This window comes from Coregonus clupeaformis, chromosome 31 (assembly GCF_020615455.1).
Source record: "Coregonus clupeaformis isolate EN_2021a chromosome 31, ASM2061545v1, whole genome shotgun sequence".
Taxonomy (NCBI): domain Eukaryota; kingdom Metazoa; phylum Chordata; class Actinopteri; order Salmoniformes; family Salmonidae; genus Coregonus; species Coregonus clupeaformis.
Genome location: NC_059222.1, coordinates 14,366,999 through 14,389,629, shown reverse-complemented (window position 1 = coordinate 14,389,629; position 22,631 = coordinate 14,366,999). Strand labels below are relative to the sequence as shown.

At 45.3% G+C, this 22,631-nt stretch overlaps 1 protein-coding gene across 1 annotated transcript; it reads left to right on the top strand.

The window, feature by feature from the left end:
* The first annotated feature begins 4,393 nt into the window (after window positions 1-4,393).
* On the top strand, window positions 4,394-18,007 carry LOC121547602 (cystatin-like protein). Its single transcript, XM_041858952.1, has 4 exons — window positions 4,394-4,615; window positions 5,012-5,125; window positions 17,454-17,540; window positions 17,639-18,007. The coding sequence occupies exons 1-4, from the start codon at window positions 4,406-4,408 to the stop codon at window positions 17,747-17,749; spliced, it is 522 nt and encodes a 173-aa protein (XP_041714886.1). The 5' UTR covers window positions 4,394-4,405; the 3' UTR covers window positions 17,750-18,007.
* The last annotated feature ends 4,624 nt before the right edge of the window (window positions 18,008-22,631 follow it).

Genomic DNA, 22,631 nt, shown 5'->3' with positions numbered 1-22,631 from the left:
ATTTCATGTATTGCAATGAGCAGAGAGAGAGGGAGACATGGAGGAAGAGGAAGATAGAGAGAGGCGTGGGGAGAAAGAGAGAGAAAGAGAGAGAGAGAGAGAGAGAGAGAGAGAGAGAGAGAGAGAGATGCAATATTGGTATATTAAATGACACCTTGTTGACTGCAGTAGTCTGAAGAATGATGATGATCTAATCATCCAAATAATCAATAAATTGCACTTCACTATAAAACTCACAAAGATCTTTTATATTAGTGAACAGGAATGAGTAAGTCAGCAGCACAGAGAATGGCAGCGGGCCATGTTGCAGCATGGCTCTACTTGTGCAGTAGCTGAGAGAAGGTAACTCGGCCCTGTCAACAGTAACGCTCCCCAGTCCCTGAGTGTAGAAGAGCCCTGATAACAGCCAGCATGTGGGTGAGAGGTGCCGTTAGAGCAGACAGGGCTGAGCTCCAGCCTCACGCCACCGGGGTGTTACCTTTCCCCACAAACCTCCTCCCTCTGCCCCCACTGCTATCTCCTGTTCCTCTTTAATGAGCCCAATTGTCAAAACAGGGATGATGAATAGAAAGCGGCCATGTACAGATGCAGTGTGATAAGTAGGGGGGCGCAATGGTGTGTGCGTGTGTGTGTGTGTGTGTGTGTGTGTGTGTGTGTGTGTGTGTGTGTGTGTGTGTGTGTGTGTGTGTGTGTGTGTGTGTGTGTGCACGTGCACGTGTGATGTGTATGTGTGTGTGTGGAGGACAGAGACTCGAGAAGAGGTATGCAGATCAAAGCAGGTTCTGCTTTGGAGTTTGATTAAACTGTGGTCCTTTACCATCCCACAACAACAATGGGCTTCCTGAAGCTGTAGAGGAATGCCACAAATAACTGTCTCCAATCAGTCAGTCTGCCACAGCATGGCATGTATGTGGGCCTACTGGTCTACCTGAACCATTGTAACCAGAGTCTATACTTTTAAACAATCATGGTGAGGGAGTGGGATTACTAGAATTGTGCCTGTGAAGTAACAGATATGTGTGGTTTGTTGCAAAGCTGAGTAAAATCTCCTAATAAACTTACTGTAGTGTTTTTGCGGACATTACTGTAGTATTCTGTATTATTTACAGTAGTGTTTTTGCAGACATTAATGTAGTTTACAGCAGTATTTACCGTAGTATTTTTGCGGACACGACTGTAGTATACTGCAGTATTTACCGTTGTGTTTTTGAGGATATGACTGTAGTATACTGCAGTATTTACCGTAGTGTTTTTGCGGACATGACTGTAGTATATTATATAATTTTATTGTAGTATCTGAGGACATGACTGTAGTATACTTCAGTATTTACTGTAGTGTTTTTGCAGACATGATTGTAGTATACTGTAGTACTTACTGTAGTGTTTTTGTGAACATGAATAGTATACTCTAGTATTTACTAAAGTGTTTTTGCGGACACAACTGGTATTCAAATCAAATCAAGCTTTATAGATGCATAGAAAAGTGCTTCACGTTAAAAAACATACCAAATAATAAGAGTACAAATTGAAAGACTAAAAAGCACCTTAAGGAAAAGCAGAGCTAAAAAGGTGTGTTTTAAGATCCCTTTTAAATCTGTCCATAGTTCCGGCCCCCTCAGGTTGTCTGGCAGGCTATTCCAGAGGCTGGGGTCATAGTAACTAAAGGCTGCCTCTCCATGCCTCTTGGTCCTAGGCTTTGGGATAGTTAAAAGGCCAGTGCCAGAGGACCTGAGGGACCTACTGGGTGCATAACTAAAAAGCATGACTGACATGTTTTTTGGGGTGCACAATCGTGGATTGATTTAAAAACCAATAGAATAATCTAATAATTTATTCTAAAACACACAGGAGCCAGTGCAGAGACTTTAAAACCGGTGTAATGTGCTCTCCGTCTGGTCTTGGTCAGTACCCGTGCTGCAGCATTCTGTATGTTTTGCAGTTGACCAATTGCTTTCTTGGGTAGACCAGACAGGAGAGCATTACAGTAGTCAAGCCTTGCAAAAGTATTCATCCCCCTTGGCGTTTTTCCTATTTAGTTACATTACAACCTGTAATTTAAATAGATTTTTTTTTTATGGACATACACAAAATAGTCCAAATTGGTGAAGTGAAATGAAAAAAATTACTTGTTTCAAAACATTCTACAAAATAAATAACGGAAAAGTGGTGCGTGCATATATCTATTCACCCCCTTTACTATGAAGCCCCTAAATAAGATCTGGTGCAACCAATTACCTTCAGAAGTCACATAATTAGTTAAATAAAGTCCACCTGTGTGCAATCTAAGTGTCACATGATCTGTCACATGATCTCAGTATATATACACATAGTTCTGAAAGGTCCCAGAGTCTGTAACACCACTAAGCAAGGGGCACCAATAATATAATATAATAATATGCCATTTAGCAGACGCTTTTATCCAAAGCGACTTACAGTCATGCGTGCATACATTTTTGTGTATGGGTGGTCCCGGGGATCGAACCCACTACCTTGACGTTACAAGCGCCGTGCTCTACCAGTTGAGCTACAGAGGACCACAAGCACCACCAAGCAAGCGGCACCATGAAGACCAAAGAGCTCTCCAAACAGGTCAGGGACAAGGTTGTGGAGAAGTACAGATCAGAGTTGGGTTATAAAAAAATATCTGAAACTTTGAACATCCCACGGAGCACCATTAAATCCATTATTAAAAAATGGAAAGAATATGGCACCAAAACAAACCTGCCAAGAGAGGGCCGCCCACCAAAACTCACGGACCAGGCAAGGAGGGCATTAATCAGAGCGGCAACAAAGAGACCAAAGATAACCCTGAAGGAGCTGCAAAGCTCCACAGCAGAGATTGGAGTATCTGTCCATAGGACCACTTTAAGCCGTACACTCCACAGACCTGGGCTTTACGGAAGAGTGGCCAGAAGAAAGCCATTGCTTAAAGAAAAAAAGAAGTGAACATGTTTGGTGTTCGCCAAAATGCATGTGGGAGACTCCCCAAACATATGGAAGAAGTTACTCTGGTCAGATGAGACTAAAATTGAGCTTTTTGGCCATCAAGGAAAACGCTATGTCTGGCGCAAAACCAACACCTCTCATCCCCCCAAGAACACCATCCAGCATCATGCTGTGGGGATGTTTTTCATCGGCAGGGACTGGGAAACTGGTCAGAATTGAAGGAATGATGGATGGCGCTAAATACAGGGAAATTCTTGAGGGAAACCTGTTTCAGTCTTCCAGAGATTTGAGACTGGGATGGAGGTTCACCATCCAGCAGGACAATGACCCTAACCATACTGCTAAAGCAACACTTGTGTGGTTTAAGGGGAAACATTTAAATGTCTTGGAATGGCCTAGTCAAAGCCCAGACCTCAATCCAATTGAGAATCTGTGGTATGACTTAAAGATTGCTGTACACCAGCGGAACCCATCCAACTTGAAGGAGCTGGAGCAGTTTTGCTTTGAAGAATGGGAAGAAATCCCAGTGGTTAGATGTGCCAAGTTTATAGAGACATACCCCAAGAGACTTGCAGCTGTAATAGCTGCAAAAGGTGGCTCTACAAAGTATTGACTTTGGGGGGGTGAATAGTTATGCATGCTCAAGTTTTCTGTTTTTTTGTCTTATTTCTTGTTTGTTTCACAAGAAAAAATATTTTGTATCTTCAAAGTGGTAGGCATGTTGTGTAAATCAAATGATACAAACCCCCAAAAAATCTATTTTAATTCCAGGTTGTAAGGCAACAAAATAGGAAAAATGCCAAGGGGGGTGAATACTTTCGCAAGCCACTGTATGAGTCTCTCTATTTCAGCCTTAGAGAAACGGCTGCACCTTAGCAATGTTCCTCATGTGGTAAAAAGCTATTTTGGTCACATTCCTAACGTGTGATTAAAAATTGAGTTCAGAATCTAAAATGACACCTAGGTTTTTTACCTAGTGTTTTATCTTTATTGCCCATGAATTAAAATGTGCTGCCAGATTCTCTCTCTGTGCTTTTGCTCCAGCAATAAGTACCTCAGTCTTATCTTGATTTAGTTGGAGAAAGTTGTGAGCCATCCAAGTATTTAAGTCACCAATACAGTCTAACAATTTATCCGTGGAGCTAAAAAGCTTTTGGTGACACAGAAATTTAAATATTTCAGTGCATGAAACATGGGACCAGCACTTTACATGTTGCGTTTATATATTTGTGTTCAGTGTACGTAAAAAACACTATTTTTTTATGAGAGCACGCCAAAACCATCATGAGTTCATTATTAGCATCAGTTCACTGGACTTTAGCAGAAGACAAGACAACATATGAGGCTGCCAAACCAAATAAAAGTCCCTTGTTTCCACTGCAGCTGACCAAAATCCAAAGTTAATGTTTGATCTGCTTGTATAAATACCTAGCGTTGAGTCTAACTGTCCAGGGTTGAGATGAAGATGAGTGGCCTCCTGAGGGTCCTATTGGTCACATCAGCAACCTTGCTGTTTACAGCTAAGGGACAGAGCGACTATGATATGTTGAGGGAGGTTGAGAAGAAATATGTTGACATGGCTATTACATATGCAAATAAGAATAACGAGCTTCAGAAAAACGATCCAAAAGAACACCTCAATTTCTTCAGAATTGCGGGAAAATCTGTGGTAAGATTCAATTATACATTTTAGTCTTGAATTATTGGTCTCCCGAGTGGCGCAGTGGTCTAGCTATGCCACTAGAGATCCTGGTTCGAATCCAGGCTCTGTCGTAGCCGGCCGCGACCGGGAGACCCATGGGGCGGCGCACAACTGGCCCAGCGTCGTCAAGGGTAGGGGATGGAATGGCCGGCAGGGATGTAGCTCAGTTGGTAGAGCATGGCGTTTGCAACGCCAGGGTTGTGGGTTCGCTTCCCACGGGGGGCCAGTATGAAAAATAATGTATGCACTCACTAACTGTCGCTCTGGATAAGAGTGTCTGCTAAATGACTAAGATGTAATTATTTTCTTTGTTTATGATTCACTATTGACATAAATCACTCCTTCCCTTTTTTCTGTCTATAGATCAAAGCTAAGGACGTTAAAATCAACTTGTACTTGAAAGCAACAAACTGCCTTAAGGCCAGAAGTAACAGTGAACATAAACATCGAAATGAATGTGGATTTAAATCCGGAAGGGTGAGTAGTTCAGATCCTCCATGTGTGTGACTACTATGCTCTTATCACTCGTTAACATATCATAGCTGTGAGTTTTAAATATCCACATACTATTTGAAATAGTTTTCTTGTAAATTATGAAGATACATTCAACTCCTGTTAAGAGCACATTGGACTGCTCCAGATAACTGCATGATCTGGTGTAGAGCAGTGCTTCATGGCAGCAGTTTCAAGTTTTAATGTCACATGCACAAGTACAGTGAAATGCCTTTCTTGCAAGCTGTAAACCCAACAATGCAGTAATCAATAACAATGTAATACATCAAATAACATCAGGTAGAACAAAAACACATAAGAAATAAAAATAAGAAATAAGAAGAACACGAGAAAGTAAGTAAGCATACTATATACAGGGTCAGTCAGTTCCAGTACCATATTTACAATGTGCAGAGATACTGGAGTGATAGAGGTAGATACAGTATGTATAGGGGTAAGGTGACTAGGCATCAGGATATATGAATAAACGTGTATGTGTGTGTGTAGTCAGTATAAATGTATGTGCATATTATGTGTGTGTTGGAGTGTCAGTGTGCATGAGTGTGTAGGGCCCTGTGAGTGTGAATAGAGACAGTGCAAAAAATAAAAGGGTCAACTCAGATAGTCTGTGCAGCAATTTTGTTAGCTATTTAGCAGTCTTATGGCTTGGCGATAGAAGCTGTTCAGGAGCCTGTTGTTGTCAGACTTGATACACCAGTACCGCTTGCAGTGCGGAAGCAGAGAGAACAGTTTATGGCTTGAGTGGCTGGAGTCTTTAACGAATCTCCGGGCCTTCCATTCACACCGCCTGATATAGAGGTCCTGGATGGCAGGGAGCTCGGCCCCAGTGATGTACTGGGCTGTCCGCACAACCTTCTGTAGCACCATGCGATCGAGGGAGGTTTAAATCAAATGTTATTGGTCGTATACACATATTTAGCAGATGTTATTGCGGGTGTAGCTAAATGTTTGTGTTCCTAGCTCCAACAGTGCAGTAATATCTAACAGTACACACAAATCTAAAAAAGTAAACAAATGGAATTAAGAAATAATTATATTAGTGAGAGCAATGTCAGAGTCTGGAGTATACAGTGGGGAGAACAAGTATTTGATACACTGCCGATTTTGCAGGTTTTCCTACTTACAAAGCAAGTATGTAATTTTTATCATAGGTACACTTCAACTGTGAGAGACAGAATCTAAAACAAAAATCCAGAAAATCACATTGTATGATTTTTAAGTAATTAATTTGCATTTTATTGCATGAAATAAGTATTTGATACATCAGAAAAACAGAACTTAATATTTGGTACAGAAACCTTTGTTTGCAATTACAGAGATCATACGTTTCCTGTAGGTCTTGACCAGGTTTGCACACACTGCAGCAGGGATTTTGGCCCACTCCTCCATACAGACCTTCTCCAGATCCTTCATGTTTCGGGGCTGTCGCTGGGCAATACGGACTTTCAGCTCCCTCCAAAGATTTTCTATTGGGTTCAGGTCTGGAGACTGGCTAGGCCACTCCAGGACCTTGAGATGCTTCTTACGGAGCCACTCCTTAGTTGCCCTGGCTGTGTGTTTTGGGTCGTTGTCATGCTGGAAGACCCAGCCACGACCCATCTTCAATGCTCTTACTGAGGGAAGGAGGTTGTTGGCCAAGATCTCGTGATACATGGCCCCATCCATCCTCCCCTCAATACGGTGCAGTCGTCCTGTCCCCTTTGCAGAAAAGCATCCCCAAAGAATGATGTTTCCACCTCCCTGCTTCACGGATGGGATGGTGTTCTTGGGGTTGTACTCATCCTTCTTCTTCCTCCAAACACGGCGAGTGGAGTTTAGACCAAAAAGCTATATTTTTGTCTCATCAGACCACATGACCTTCTCCCATTCCTCCTCTGGATCATCCAGATGGTCATTGGAAAACTTCAGACGGGCCTGGACATGCCCTGGCTTGAGCAGGGGGATCTTGCGTGCGCTGCAGGATTTTAATCTATGACGGCGTAGTGTGTTACTAATGGATTTCTTTGAGACTGTGGTCCCAGCTCTCTTCAGGTCATTGACCAGGTCCTGCCGTGTAGTTCTGGGCTGATCCCTCACCATCCTCATGATCATTGATGCTCCACGAGGTGAGATCTTACATGGAGTCCCAGACAAATTAATTACTTAAAAATCATACAATGTGATTTTCTAGATTTTTGTTTTAGATTCCGTCTCTCACAGTTGAAGTGTAACTATGATAAAAATTACAGACCTCTACATGCTTTGTAAGTAGGAAAACGGCAGTGTATCAAATACTTGTTCTCCCCACTGTGTATATATATATATGATGGGATGTATAGACATTATGGACAGTATATGGATAGAATATGTGGTATATCAGAAGAATATGTAGGATATAATAGTATACATATACAGTGCCTTGCAAAAATATTCATCCCCCTTGGCGTTTTTCCTATTTTGTTGCATTACAACCTGTAATTTAAATGGATTTTTATTTGGATTTCATGTAATGGTCCTCTGTAGCTCAGCTGGTAGAGCACGGCGCTTGTAACGCCAAGGTAGTGGGTTCGATCCCCGGGACCACCCATACACAAAAAATTTATGCACGCATGACTGTAAGTCGCTTTGGATAAAAGCGTCTGCTAAATGGCATATTATTATACACAAAATAGTCCAAATTGGTGAAGTGAAATGAAAAAATTAACTTGTTTCAAAGAATTATACAAAATAAATAACGGAAAAGTGGTGCGTGCATATGTATTCACCCCCTTTGCTATGAAGTCCCTAAATAAGATCTGGTGCAACCAATTACCTTCAGAAGTCACATAATTAGTTAAATAAAGTCCACCTGTGTGCAATATAAGTGTCACATGATCTGTCACATGATCTCAGTATATATACACCTGTTCTGAAAGGTCCAAGAGTCTGCAACACCACTAAGCAAGGGGCACCACCAAGCAAGCGGCACCATGAAGACCAAAGAGCTCTCCAAACAGGTCAGGGACAAGGTTGTGGAGAAGTACAGATCAGGGTTGGGTTATAAAAAAATACCCGAAACTTTGAACATCCCACGGAGCACCATTAAATCCATTATTAAAAAATTGAAAGAATATGGCACCAAAACAAACCTGCCAAGAGAGGGCCGCCCACCAAAACTCACGGACCAGGCAAGGAGGGCATTAATCAGAGAGGCAACAAAGAGACCAAAGATAACCCTGAAGGAGCTGCAAAGCTCCACAGCGGAGATTGGAGTATCTGTCCATAGGACCACTTTAAGCCATACACTCCACAGACCTGGGCTTTACGGAAGAGTGGCCAGAAAAAAGCCATTGCTTAAAGAAAAAAATAAGCAAATATTTGGTGTTCGCCAAAAGGCATGTGGGAGACTTCCCAAACATATGGAAGAAGGTATTCTGGTCAGATGAGACTAAAATGGAGCTCTTTGGCCATCAAGGAAAACGCTATGTCTGGCGTAAACCCAACACCTCTCATCACCCTGAGAACACCATCTCCACAGTGAAGCATGGTGGTGGCAGCATCATGCTGTGGGGATGTTTTTCATCGGCAGGGACTGGGAAACTGGTCAGAATTGAAGGAATGATGGATGGCGCTAAATACAGGGAAATTCTTGAGGGAGATTTGAGACTGGGACGGAGGTTCACCATCCAGCAGGACAATGACCCTAAGCATACTGCTAAAGCAACACTCGAGTGGTTTAAGGGGAAACATTTAAATGTCTTGGAATGGCCTAGTCAAAGCCCAGACTTCAATCCAATTGAGAATCTGTTGTATGACTTAAAGATTGCTGTACACCAGCGGAACCCATCCAACTTGAAGGAGCTGGAGCAGTTTTGCCTTGAAGAATGGGCAAAAATCCCAGTGGCTAGATGTGTCAAGCTTATTGTCAAAAGGCGTCAGTGAAATGCGGTGGGCGAAGTCAAATGCAGGACACAGAGCTGATCCGAAAACGTACTTTACTTGAAAGTAAACTGAGAATACACAAACTCCACACAGGGAGGAAATAACCCGCACACTAACGACTGCCAATCACGAATACAATCACACACAACACACAGTGTAAGACAGAGGGTTAAATAGGGAAGACAATACAACATAATGGAAAACAGGTGTACACAATCAAGACAGAACAAGTCGAACACAGAAACATAGATCGGTAGCAGCTAGTACTCCGGTGACGACGAACACCGAAGCCTGCCCGAGCAAGGAGGAGGGGCAGCCTCGGCTGAATCCGTGACAGTACCCCCCCTCTTGACGCGCGGCTACAGCCGTGCGCCGACCCCGGCCTCGGGGACGGCCAGGAGGACGCGGAGCAGAGCGAGTCGGATGACTCTGGTGGAAATCCCTCAACATGGAGGGATCTAGGATGTCCCTCCTAGGGACCCAGCACCGTTCCTCCGGACCGTACCCCTCCCACTCCACGAGATACTGCAGGCCCCCCACCCGATGCCTCGAATCCAAGATGGAACGGACTGAGTACGCCGGAGCCCCCTCGATGTCCAGTGGGGGCGGAGGAGCCTCTCGTACCTCAGACTCCTGGAGTGGACCAGCTACTACCGGCCTGAGGAGAGACACATGGAACGAGGGGTTAATACGGTAATTAATAGGAAGTTGTAACCTATAACAAACCTCGTTCAATCTCCTCAGGACTTTAAATGGCCCCACAAACCGCCGACCCAGCTTCCGGCAGGGCAGGCGAAGGGGCAGGTTTCGGGTCGAGAGCCAGACCCGATCTCCCGGTGCATACACCGGAGCCTCACTGCGGTGGCGATCGGCGCTCGCCTTTTGTCGCCTGATAGCCCGCTGCAGGTGTACATGCGCAGCGTTCAGGTCTCTTCCGAGCGCCGAAACCACTCGTCCCACCGCAGGAGCTTCGATCTGGCTCTGATGCCAAGGTGCCAGGACCGGCTGATAACCTAACACACACTGAAAAGGCGTAAGGTTAGTTGAGGAGTGGCGAAGTGAGTTTTGGGCTATCTCTGCCCAGGGGATATATCCCGACCACTCCCCCTGCTGGTCCTGGCAATAGGACCTCAGAAACCTACCCACATCCTGATTCACTCTCTCCACCTTCCCATTACCCTCGGGGTGAAAACCTGAGGTAAGGCTAATCGAGACCCTCAGACGTTCCATGAACGCCCTCCAGACTCTAGAGGTGAACTGTGGACCCCGATCTGACACTATATCCTCAGGTACCCCGTAGTGCCGGAAGACGTGTGTAAACAGGGCGTCAGCCGTTTGTAGGGCTGTAGGGAGACCTGGCATAGGAATGAGATGGCAGGCCTTCGAAAACCGATCCACAATGACCAAGATCGTAGTGTTCCCCTGTGAGGGGGGAAGGTCCGTGACAAAGTCCACCGATAGATGAGACCACGGCCATTGTGGAACGGGTAGGGGTTGTAATTTCCCTCTGGGCAGGTGTCTAGGTGCCTTACACTGGGTGCACACCGAGCAGGAGGAAACATAAACCCTCACGTCCTTGGCTAAAGTGGGCCACCAGTACTTCACACTAAGATAGTGCACTGTCCGACCGATACCAGGATGACCAGAGGAGGGTGACGTGTGAGCCCAATAGATCAATCGATCACGAACCTCGAGCGGCACGTACATCCAACCCTCCGGACACTGGGGGGGAGTAGGCTCGGTACGTAACGCCCGCTCGATGTCCGCATCAACCTCCCACACCACTGGTGCCAACAGACACGACGCTGGGAGTATGGGAGTGGGCTCAATGGACCTCTCCTCTGTGTCATATAGTCGGGACAGGGCATCTGCCTTAGCGTTCTGGGAACCTGGTCTGTAAGTGAGCGTAAACACAAATCGAGTGAAAAACATAGCCCATCTTGCCTGACGAGGGTTCAACCTCCTCGCCGCCTGGATGTACTCCAGGTTACGATGGTCAGTCAAAATGAGAAAAGGGTGTTTAGCCCCCTCAAGCCAATGCCTCCACACCTTCAGGGCTTGAACCACAGCTAACAGCTCCCTGTCCCCCACATCATAATTGCACTCCGCCGGACTGAGCTTCTTAGAAAAGAAAGCACAGGGGCAGAGTTTTGGTGGCGTACCCGAGCGCTGAGACAGTACAGCACCGATCCCAGCCTCGGATGCATCCACCTCAACTTGGAATGCCAAGGAAGGATCCGGATGAGCCAGCACCGGAGCCAAAGTAAACAGGTCCCTCAGATGCCTAAAAGCCCTGTCTGCCTCACCCGACCACTGCAGACGCACCGGCCCTCCCTTTAGCAAGGAGGTAATGGGAGCCGCTACCTGCCCAAAGCCCCGGATAAACCTCCGGTAGTAATTGGCAAAACCCAAGAACCGCTGCACCTCCTTCATCGTGGTTGGAGTCTGCCAATTACGCTCGGCCGAAACGCGGTCAATCTCCTTCTCCACACCTGACGCGGACAAGCGGTGTCCCAGGAAGGAGATGGACTCTTGGAAGAACGGACATTTCTCCGCCTTCACATACAGGTCATGCTCCAACAGTCTACCAAGCACCCGACGAACCAGGGACACATGCTCGGCTCGTGTAGCGGAGTATATTAGAATGTCATCGATATACACCACTACACCCTGTCCATGCAGGTCCCGGAAAATCTCATCCACAAACGATTGGAAGACTGAAGGAGCATTCATCAGACCGTATGGCATGACGAGGTACTCATAGTGCCCCGAGGTGGTACTAAATGCTGTCTTCCCGAATACGCACCAGGTTGTACGCGCTCCCGAGATCCAATTTTGTGAAGAAGCGTGCCCCGTGCAATGACTCCGTCATACTAGCAATCAGAGGTAGTGGATAGCTGTATTTTATTGTGATCTGATTTAGACCACGGTAGTCAATGCACGGGCGTAAACCACCATCCTTCTTCACAAAAAAGAAACTCGATGACGCAGGGGAAGTGGACGGCCGTATGTATCCCTGTCTCAGAGATTCGGTGACATATGTCTCCATAGCCGCCGTCTCCTCCTGAGACAGAGGATACACACGACTCCGGGGAAGCGCAGCGCCTACCTGGAGGTTTATCGCACAATCCCCCTGTCGATGGGGTGGTAATTGAGTCGCCTTCTTTTTACAGAAGGCGAGAGCCAAATTGGCATATTCAGGCGGAATGTGCATGGTGGGAACTTGGTTCGGACTTTCCATCGTCGTTGCCCCTACGGAAACACCTACACACCTCCCCAAGCACTGATCAGACCATCCCTTGAGAGCCCTCTGTTGCCATGAAATAGTGGGGTCATGAGAAGCTAACCAGGGAAGCCCCAACACTACGGGAAACGCAGGAGAATCAATCAGATACAAACTAATTATCTCCTCATGCTCCTCCTGTGTTTTCATCCTGAGAGGCGTTGTGACGTCCCTAATCAACCCTGACCCTAAAGGGCGGCTATCTAGGGCATGGATAGGGAAGGGCACATTGACTGGCACAATAGGAATCCCTAACTTATGGGTAAACTGACGATCAATAAAGTTCCCAGCTGCGCCTGAATCTACTAGCGCCTTATGCTGGGACTGAGGAGAAAACTCGGGAAACACAACATTCATACACATATGCGCAACAAGGAGCTCTGGGTGAGTTGGGTGCCTACTCACCTGGAATGGCTCATCAGTGCGCTGCCTACTGCCTCGACTCCTAGGAGGCCCTCCCCAGCACCGACCAGCAGTGTGTCCTCTGCGGCCACAGTTGGTGCAGGGGACGGCCCCTCTCCTGGTCTCCCTCATAGCAGCACCTCCGAGCTCCATAGGGGTCGGCTCGGAAGTGCTGGGGGATGGAATGGACGGCCCCGGATCCGGACGTCCGCGGGTAGCCAACAGGGTATCCAGTCGAATCGACATGTCCACCAGTTGGTCCAGGCTTAGGTTGGTGTCCCTGCAGGCCAATTCCCGACGCACGTCCTCCCTCAAGCTACATCGGTAGTGGTCGATGAGGGCCCTCTCATTCCATCCCGCGTTGGCAGCCAGAGTCCGAAAGTCGCGTGCGAATTCCTGCGCGCTCCTCTTCCCCTGTCTGAGGTGGGATAGACTCGACATAGCTGACAGTAGCGGCGTCTATTCCCCCCCACTCGGCGTTGGCCCACTCCAGCGCTTTACCGGACAGACAGGAGATGAGGGCGGACACGCTCTCGTATCCCGAGGGGGCCGGGTGGATGGTTGCCAGGTAGAGTTCTACCTGGAGCAGGAAACCCTGACACCCGGCAGCTGTGCCGTCATAAGCCCTCGGGAGCGAGAGACGAATCCCACTGGACCCCGGAGGTGAAGCGATGGGTATCGATGATGGTGGTGGTGTAATCGGAGGAGGTATAGGAAGACCTCCTCTCTCCCATCGCTCCATTGTGTTCACCACACATTCCATGGCGGTGCCGAGAGCCTGGATCATGGCCGCTTGTTGTTGTACGCGTTCTTCCATTGATCTGGCTGGCACCACTGCTCCTGCTGACTCCATGTCGTTGGTGTGTGATTCTGTCAAAAGGCGTCAGTGAAATGCGGTGGGCGAAGTCAAACGCAGGACACAGAGCAGATCCAAAAACGTACTTTACTTGAAAGTAAACTGAGAATACACAAACTCCACACAGGGAGGAAATAACCCGCACACTAACGACTGCCGATCAGGAATACAATCACACACAACACACAGTGTAAGACAGAGGGTTAAATAGGGAAAACAATACAACATAATGGGAAACAGGTGTACACAATCAAGACAGAACAAGTCGAACACAGAAACATAGATCGGTAGCAGCTAGTACTCCGGTGACGACGAACGCCAAAGCCTGCCCGAGCAAGGAGGAGGGGCAGCCTTGACTGAATCCGTGACACTTATAGAGACATACCCCAAGAGACTTGAAGCTGTAATTGCTGTAAAAGGTGGCTCTACAAAGTATTGACTTTGGGGGGGTGAATAGTTATGCACGCTCAAGTTTTCGGGTCTTGTTTGTTTCACAAGAAAAAATTTTTTTGCATCTTCAAAGTGGTAGGCATGTTGTGTAAATCAAATGATACAAACCCCCCAAAAATCTATTTGAATTCCAGGTTGTGAGGCAACAAAATAGGAAAAATGCCAAGGGGGGTGAATACTTTCGCAAGCCACTGTATGTACAGCAATAGTTAAATAGGATAGGCCTTGACTAGAATACAGTATATACATATGAAGTGGGTAAAACAGTATGTAAACATTATTAAAGTGACCAGTGTTCCATGTCTATGTATATAAGCAGCAGCCTATAAGGTGTAGGGTTGAATAATCGAGTGGTAGCGGCTAGTGACAGTGACTAAAGTTCAGGGTAGGATACTGGGCGGAGGCCGGCAAGTGGAGACTATTTGACAGTCTGATGGCCTTGAGATAGAAGCTGTTTTTCAGTCTCTCTGTCCCAGCTTTGATGCACCTGTACTGCCTTCGCCTTCTGGATGGTAGCGGGGTGAACAGGCCGTGGCTTGGGTAGCTAAGGTCCTTGATGATCGTTTTGGCCTTCCTGTGACACAGGGTGCCGTAGATGTTGTGAAGGGCAGGGCAGGCAGTGTGCCCCTGGTGATGCCTTGGACAGACCGCACCACCCTCTGGAGAGCCCTGCAGTTGCGGACGGTGCAGTTGCCGTACCAGGCGGTGATACAACCCGACAGGATGCTCTCAATGGTGCATCTGTAACAGTTTGTGAGGGTCTTAGGGGCCAAGGCGAATTTCTTCAGCCTCCTGAGGTTGAAGAGGTGCTGTTGCGCCTTCTTCACCACACTGTCTGTGTGGGTGGACCATTTCAGATGGTCAGTGATGTGTACGCCAAGGAACTTGAAGCTTTTCACCTTCTCCACTGCGGCCCCGTCAATGTGATTGGGGCGTGCTCCTTCTGCTGTCTCCTGGTCAACAATCAGCTCCTTCGTTTTGTTGACGTTGAGGGAGAGGTTATTTTCCTGGCACCACTCCACCAGGGCCCTCACCTCCTCCCTGTAGGCTGTCTCGTCGATGTCGGTAATCATACTTGATGATTGAGTTGGAGAAGTGTGTGGCCACGCAGTCATGGGTGAACAGGGAGTACAGGAGGGGGATGTTGTTGCCTACCTTCATCACCTGGGGGCGGCCCGTCAGGAAGTCCAGAACCCAGTTGCACTGGGCAGGGTTCAGACCCAGGGCCCCAAGCTTAATGATGAGCTTGGAGGGTACTATGGTGTTGAAGGCTGAGCTGTAGTTTATGAACAGCATTCTGACATACAGTGAGGGAAAAAAAGTATTTGATCCCCTGCTGATTTTGTACGTTTGCCCACTGACAAAGAAATGATCAGTCTATAATTTTAATGGTAGGTTTATTTGAACAGTGAGAGACAGAATAACAACAGATAAATCCAGAAAAACGCATGTCAAAAATGGTTATAAATTGATTTGCAATCAATCAATCATCTGCAAATTGCAGTGGGTCTAGGAGGTCAGGTAAGGTGGAGGTGATATGATCCTTAACTAGCCTCTCAAAGCACTTCATGATAACAGAAGTGAATGCTACGGGGCGATAGTCATTTAGTTCAGTTACCTTTCCTTTCTTGGGTACAGGAACAATGGTGGGCATCTTGAAGCAAGTGAGGACAGCACATCTCATTCCAAAATCATGGACATTAATATGGATTTGGTCCCCCCTTTGCTGCTATAACAGCCTCCACTCTTCTGGGAAGGCTTTCCACTAGATGTTGGAACATTGCTGCAGGGACTTGCTTCCATTCAGCCACAATAACATTAGTGAGGTCGGGCGATTAGGCCTGACTCGCAGTCGGCATTCCAATTAATTCCAAAAGTGTTTGATGGCGTTGAGGTCAGGGCTCTGTGCAGGCCAGTCAAGTTCTTCCACACCGATCTCGACAAACTATTTCTGTATGGACCTCGCTTTGTGCACAGGGGCATTGTCATGCTGAAACAGAAAAAGGGCCTTCCCCAAACTGTTGCCACAAAGTTGGAAGCACAGAATTGTCTAGAATGTCATTGTATGCTGTAACGTTACTAAGGGACCTAATCCGAACCATGAAAAACAGCCCCAGACCATTATTCCTCCTCCACCAAACTTTACAGCTGGCATAATGCATTGGGGCAGGTAGCGTTCTCCTGGCATCAGCCAAACCCTGATTCGTCCGTCGGACTGCCAGATGGTGAAGCGTGGTTCATCACTCCAGAGAACGCGTTTCCACTGGTCCAGAGCTTTACACCACTCCAGCCGACGTTTGGCATTGCGCTTGGTAATCTTCGGCTTGTGTGTGGCTGCTCGGCCATGGAAACCCATTTCATGAAGCTCCTGATGAACAATTCTTGTTGCTTCCAGAGGTAGTTTGGAACTCGGTAGTGAGTGTTGCAACCGAGGACAGACGCGCTTCAGCACTCGGCGGTTCTGTGCTTGTGTGGCCTACCACTTCGCAGCTGAGCCGTTGTTGCTCCTAGACGTTTCCACTTCACAATAACAGCAGTTACAGTTGACCGGGGCAGCTCTAGTAGGGCAGAAATTTTACGAACTGACTTGTTGGAAAGGTGGCATCCTATGACGGTGCCATGTTGAAAGTCACTGAGCTCTTCAGTAAGGCCATTCTAATGCCATTGTTTGTCTATGTGCTCAATTTTATACACCTGTCAGCAACGGGTGTGGCTGAAATACCCGAATCCACTAATTTGAAGGGGTGTCCACATACTTTTGTATAAATAGTGTATGTCCATAAACACTCCAGCCAGCTGGTCTGCGCATGCTCTGAGGACGCGGCTAGGGATGCCGTCTGGGCCGGCAGCCTTGCGAGGGTTAACACCCTTAAATGTTTTACTCACGTCGGCCATGGAGAATGAGAGCTCACAGTGATGCAGCCAGTCAAGTTGCTCTCAATGGTATAGCTGTATAACTTTTTGAGGATTTGAGGGCCCATGCCAAACCTTTTCAACCTTTTGAGGGGGAAGAGGCACTGTCACGCCTTCTTCACGGCTGTGCGCATGTGTGTGGACCATTTTAAGTACTTAGTGATTTGGACGCCGAGGAACTTGAAGCTCTCGACTCGATCCACTGCAGCCCCGTCGATGTGGATGGGGGCATGCAGTTTGGCTCCTCCATGTGTGTGATTAGAGGTGTAGCCCTCTGTGATCATTTCTGATTGGTGTAGATAATGAAACTGAAGCACAAGACGTGTAGACCTCAGTTAAGTAATTTATCTGGACTCTGGACTTTGAATTCAAAGCGAACGGGGACAGTTGAAGTTCACCCATGCCGAATGCAGCACTTTAGTATTTGATATAGTCAATCAACCACTGTCTACGTCTATAATATCTTACTTTATCTCCTTTCTCTGTAGCCCTATATAATCTGTGTTGTTTGCAACAAAAACATCAGCAGCACTGACGCCCACATTGACTGTGTTCGCTACAAGGATGTGAAGGAGGTAAGCTTCTAAACATTTAAAAAATGTGTCATACATTAACTTCTAGTCTATCTTACAACAATGTGTTAGAATCCTAATTTAATTAAAACACTTTTCAGCTTGCCATCCAACACGAGAAATGTTCACCTCTGATGCATCGTGGAGGGGCTACAATTTTAGCCTCAACCAATGAAGAAGACCTTCAGACTGGATGCCTTGGATGTTTCTGATAACTAATGAAAGCCATTGTCCAGCACTGATGTTCAGAGGCAGTCCTTATAGGCGAGTGTTCCCTGAGCTGACTAGGTGAAAGTTGTGTTGATGTGCCCTTAAAGGTCTACCTGAATCATTGTAACCAGAGTATATACTTCAAAACAATCATGGTGAGGGAGTGGGATTACTAGAATGGTGCCTGTGAACTAACAGTTATGTGTGGTTTGTTGCAAAGCAGAGTCAAATCTCCTAATAAACTAAGAACACAAAGTCAACATGCCAGAAAGTGAAGCTCACACTTCGAACCCTCCCATTTAAAAAATACTATATTATACCATGGTCTAAATACTGCAGTATTACTATATTTATGTACTATAGTATTCACTGTAGTGTTTTTGTGGACATGACTGTAGCATAATGTTGTATTTACTTTAGTGTTTTTGCAGACATGACTGTAGTTTACTGCAGTATTTACCGTAGTGTTTTTGCAGACATGACTGTGGTATACTGTAGTATTTACTATAGTGTTTTTGCAGACATGACTGTAGTTTACTGCAGTATTTACCGTAGTGTTTTTGCAGACATGACTGGTATACTGTAGTATTTACTATAGTGTTTTTGCAGACATGACTGTAGTTTACTGCAGTATTTACTGTAGTGTTTTTGCGGACATTACTGGTATTCAAATCAAATCAAGCTTTATTTACATAACACATTTCAGACGTGGATGCAACGAAATGTGCTTCACGGGAAAAAACATAAATACAAATACTTACTACACAAATAATAATAATAATAAGCCATTTAGCAGACGCTTTTATCCAAAGCGACTTACAGTCATGTACACACACCATGGTCTTGTTCAGAGCACACAAAATAGCAAAACCTTTCAAATAACTGAAAGCGAAAATTAGTATTCTTGTTGGACAAGTTCAAGTAGTACCATCCTCAGTTTTAACATGTTCTGTTCCCTGGGTAAAACTGGATGCGACATCCGGGAGCCGGGGTATGAAGGGTGACCATCTCCAGAAAATACATACATTTTCCTTTTACATTATCTTTCTGATCTTTTATGGCATTTGTATGAGAATGTAACCATTGCGTCAAATACATTATAGATCCAATTTCCTCTAGGCCCATCCGATTTGACAATGTACCTCTAGTGTTCTTAGGCACATTGAAAAGCTCTAAAATCTATCACCAAGGGATAAACCAACTTTATGCTTTGCGTGAACCAAACTGTAATAGTTGTTAATGGCAATTATGTCATGATCTCCAGGCTTTTTGACAGACTACACAAATTCATACAGAGAACATCCCAAATAATCTGGACTAGTGACCACTATTTAGCACAATCAAATTGTGGTCTAGATTTATTTAATGCCATTTACAAGTGCAAGCGCCCACTTGCTGCCTACTAACAATGCTATTGACCTGCACTTGAACCAACGACAACATTAATGGCAAATGCACCACACTGATTTACATTAAGTCTAAGCAGTTCCTTTGTATAATCCCATGTTGACATTCAATAGAAGCTTGTCTTCTTGATTGTGTTGAAACATAATTCCTAACATAGAAAACTTACTGCCATATGTTAAATAGTCAAATCCATGCATTTTAATTATGTAATTTCTTACATTTTTACAATACATGTTTTCGTTATTTTTAGAGTGTCGGACAGACTTGAAAATGTACATTTCCATGACACCAACACGGAACAATTTTGGTAGCCACGATAAAATGTGTAGTCACATCTGTAATTACAGTTTCTATAGACAGATTTTTTACATAGCGAACAAGATTAAGAAAGCAACCATCAAACAGAATAGGCCCATGGCTTCAGACAGGGCGAATCCCAGGATAGCATAGGAGAACAGCTGCTGCTTCAGAGATGGGTTCCTGACATATCCAATGATGAGACTGCCGAACACAGTTCCAATTCCAGAACCGAACTTTGCACAGGCGTACATTCTCAATTTAGTCTGTTTTAACCTGGTTGGTCAAATTTGATTGAAGCCGGGTCATTTGACTGCAGAAGGTCAAACCACATTTATCCCAAACAAAGGATTAAAATATAATAACAATACAAATTGAAAGACTAAAAAGCACCTTAAGGAAAAGCAGAGCTAAAAAGGAGTGTTTTAAGATCCCTTTTAAATATGTCCACAGTTTCGGCCGCCCTCATGTTCTCTGGCAGGCTATTCCAGAGGCTGGGGTCATAGTAACTAAAGGCCTCTCCATGCCTTTTGGTCCTAGGCTTTGGGATAGTTAAAAGGCCAGTGCCAGAGGACCTGAGGGACCTGCTGGGTACATAACTAAAAAGCATGTCTGACATGTATTGTGGTGCACAATTGTGGATTGATTTTAAAACCAATAGAAGAATCGTACAATTTATTCTAAAACTCACAGGCAGAGACTTTAAAACCCTGTGTAATGTGTGCTCTCCATCTGGTTGTGATGGGTGATTTGAAGGAGTCAGGCGCAGGAGGGTAAATCACAGAATACAGAATTTATTCTGGAAAACAGAGTTACGAGGAAAACAGGCGCACTGGAACCAAACAGGCACACGGGGAAAAATACCCCGGCAATACAAAATACACGGAGCTCAACCGAGCTACACTCTCCTCACAATAAACAATCACACACAAGGACAAGGGGGCAGAGGGAACACTTATACAAGTACTAATGAGGGGATAAGAACCAGGTGTGTGTAATCAACAAGACAAAACAAATGGAATGATGAGATGAGGAGCGGCAGTGGCTAGAAGGCCAGTGACGAATAACGCCGAAGCCTGCCCGAACAAGGAGAGGTGGCAGCTTCGGAGGAAGTCGTGACACTGGTCTTTGTCATTACCCGTGCAACAGCATTCTGTATGTTTTACAGTTGACCAATGGCTTTCTTGGGTAGACCAGACAGGAGAGCATTACAGTTGTCAAGCCTGCTTGTAATAAAAGCATGGATGAGTCTCTATATCAGCCAAAGAGAGAAACAGCCGCACCTTGGCAATGTTCCTTAGGTGGTAAAAAGCTATTTTGGTCACATTCCTAATGTGGGATTCGAAATTGAGTTCAGAATCTGAAATGACACTTAGGTTTTTTACCTAGTGTTTTATCTTTATTGCCCGTGAATTAAAATGTGTGGCCAGATTCGCTCTCTGTGCTTTGGCTCCAGCAATAAGTACCTCAGTCTTATCTTTATTTAGCTGGAGGAAGTTGTGAGCCATGCAAGTATTTAAATCACCAATACAGTCTAATAATTTATCCGTGGAGCTAAAATCCTCTGGTGACACAGAAATGTAAAGTTATGTATCGTCTGCGTAGCAATGAAAATCAATCTTGTGCTTTCTGATAATGCTGCCAAGGGGTAACAACTGAACAGTAATGACCCAAAATCGAACCTTGTGGAAAGCCATGTGATATCTATTTTCTTTGAGTTATGTTCACCGAGGGGTGACAAAAAACTAGACTGGTTAAATAGGTCCTAAACCAATTTAAAACTGGACCGGAGAGGCCATTCCACCTCTCCAGTCTGTCTAGAAGGACATCATGGTCAACAGTGTCGAATGCAGCACATACAGTGGGGAAAAAAGGATTTAGTCAGCCACCAATTGTGCAAGTTCTTCCACTTAAAAAGATGAGAGAGGCCTGTAATTTTCATCATAGGTACACGTCAACTATGACAGACAAAATGAGGAAAAAAAATCCAGAAAATCACATTGTAGGATTTTAATGAATTTATTTCAAAATTATGGTGGAAAATAAGTATTTGGTCAATAACAAAAGTTTCTCAATACTTTGTTATATACCCATTGTTGGCAATGACACAAGTCAAACGTTTTCTGTAAGTCTTCGCAAGGTTTTCACACACTGTTGCTGGTATTTTGGCCCATTCCTCCATGCAGATCTCCTCTAGAGCAGTGATGTTTTGGGGCTGTCGCTGGGCAACACGGACTTTCAACTCCCTCCAAATATTTTATATGGGGTTGAGATCTGGAGACTGGCTAGGCCACTCCAGGACCTTGAAATGCTTCTTACGAAGCCACTCCTTCGTTGCCCGGGCGGTGTGTTTGGGATCATTGTCATGCTGAAAGACCCAGCCACGTTTCATCTTCAATGCCCTTGCTGATGGAAGGAGGTTTTCACTCAAAATCTCACGATACATGGCCCCATTCATTCTTTCCTTTACACGGATCAGTCGTCCTTTGCAGAAAAACAGCCCCAAAGCATGATGTTTCCACCCCCATGCTTCACAGTAGGTATGGTGTTCTTTGGATGCAACTCAGCATTCTTTGTCCTCCAAACACGACGAGTTGAGTTTTTACCAAAAAGTTCTATTTTGGTTTCATCTGACCATATGACATTCTCCCAATCCTCTTCTGCCTGGTGCAGGTCTACAATTTTGTTTCTGGTGTCCTTTGACAGCTCTTTGGTCTTGGCCATAGTGGAGTTGGAGTGTGACTGTTTGAGGTTGTGGACAGGTGTATTTTATACTGATAACAAGTTCAAACAGGTGCCATTAATACAGGTAACGAGTGGAGGACAGAGGAGCCTCTTAAAGAAGAAGTTACAGGTCTGTGAGAGCCAGAAGTCTTGCTTGTTTGTAGGTGACCAAATACTTATTTTCCACCATAATTTGCAAATAAATTCATTAAAAATCCTACAATGTGATTTTCTGGAGAAAAAAATTCTCAATTTATCTGTCATAGTTGACGTGTACCTATGATGAAAATTACAGGCCTCTCTCATCTTTTTAAGTGGAAGAACTTGCACAATTGGTGGCTGACTAAATGCTTTTTCCCCCCCACTGTAAATCCAAGAATACAGAGAGCTTTTTTGGCATCTGTGTTGACTCTAAGATCTCTGTGCTGTGGTGAGCACAAAAACCAAATTTGAATT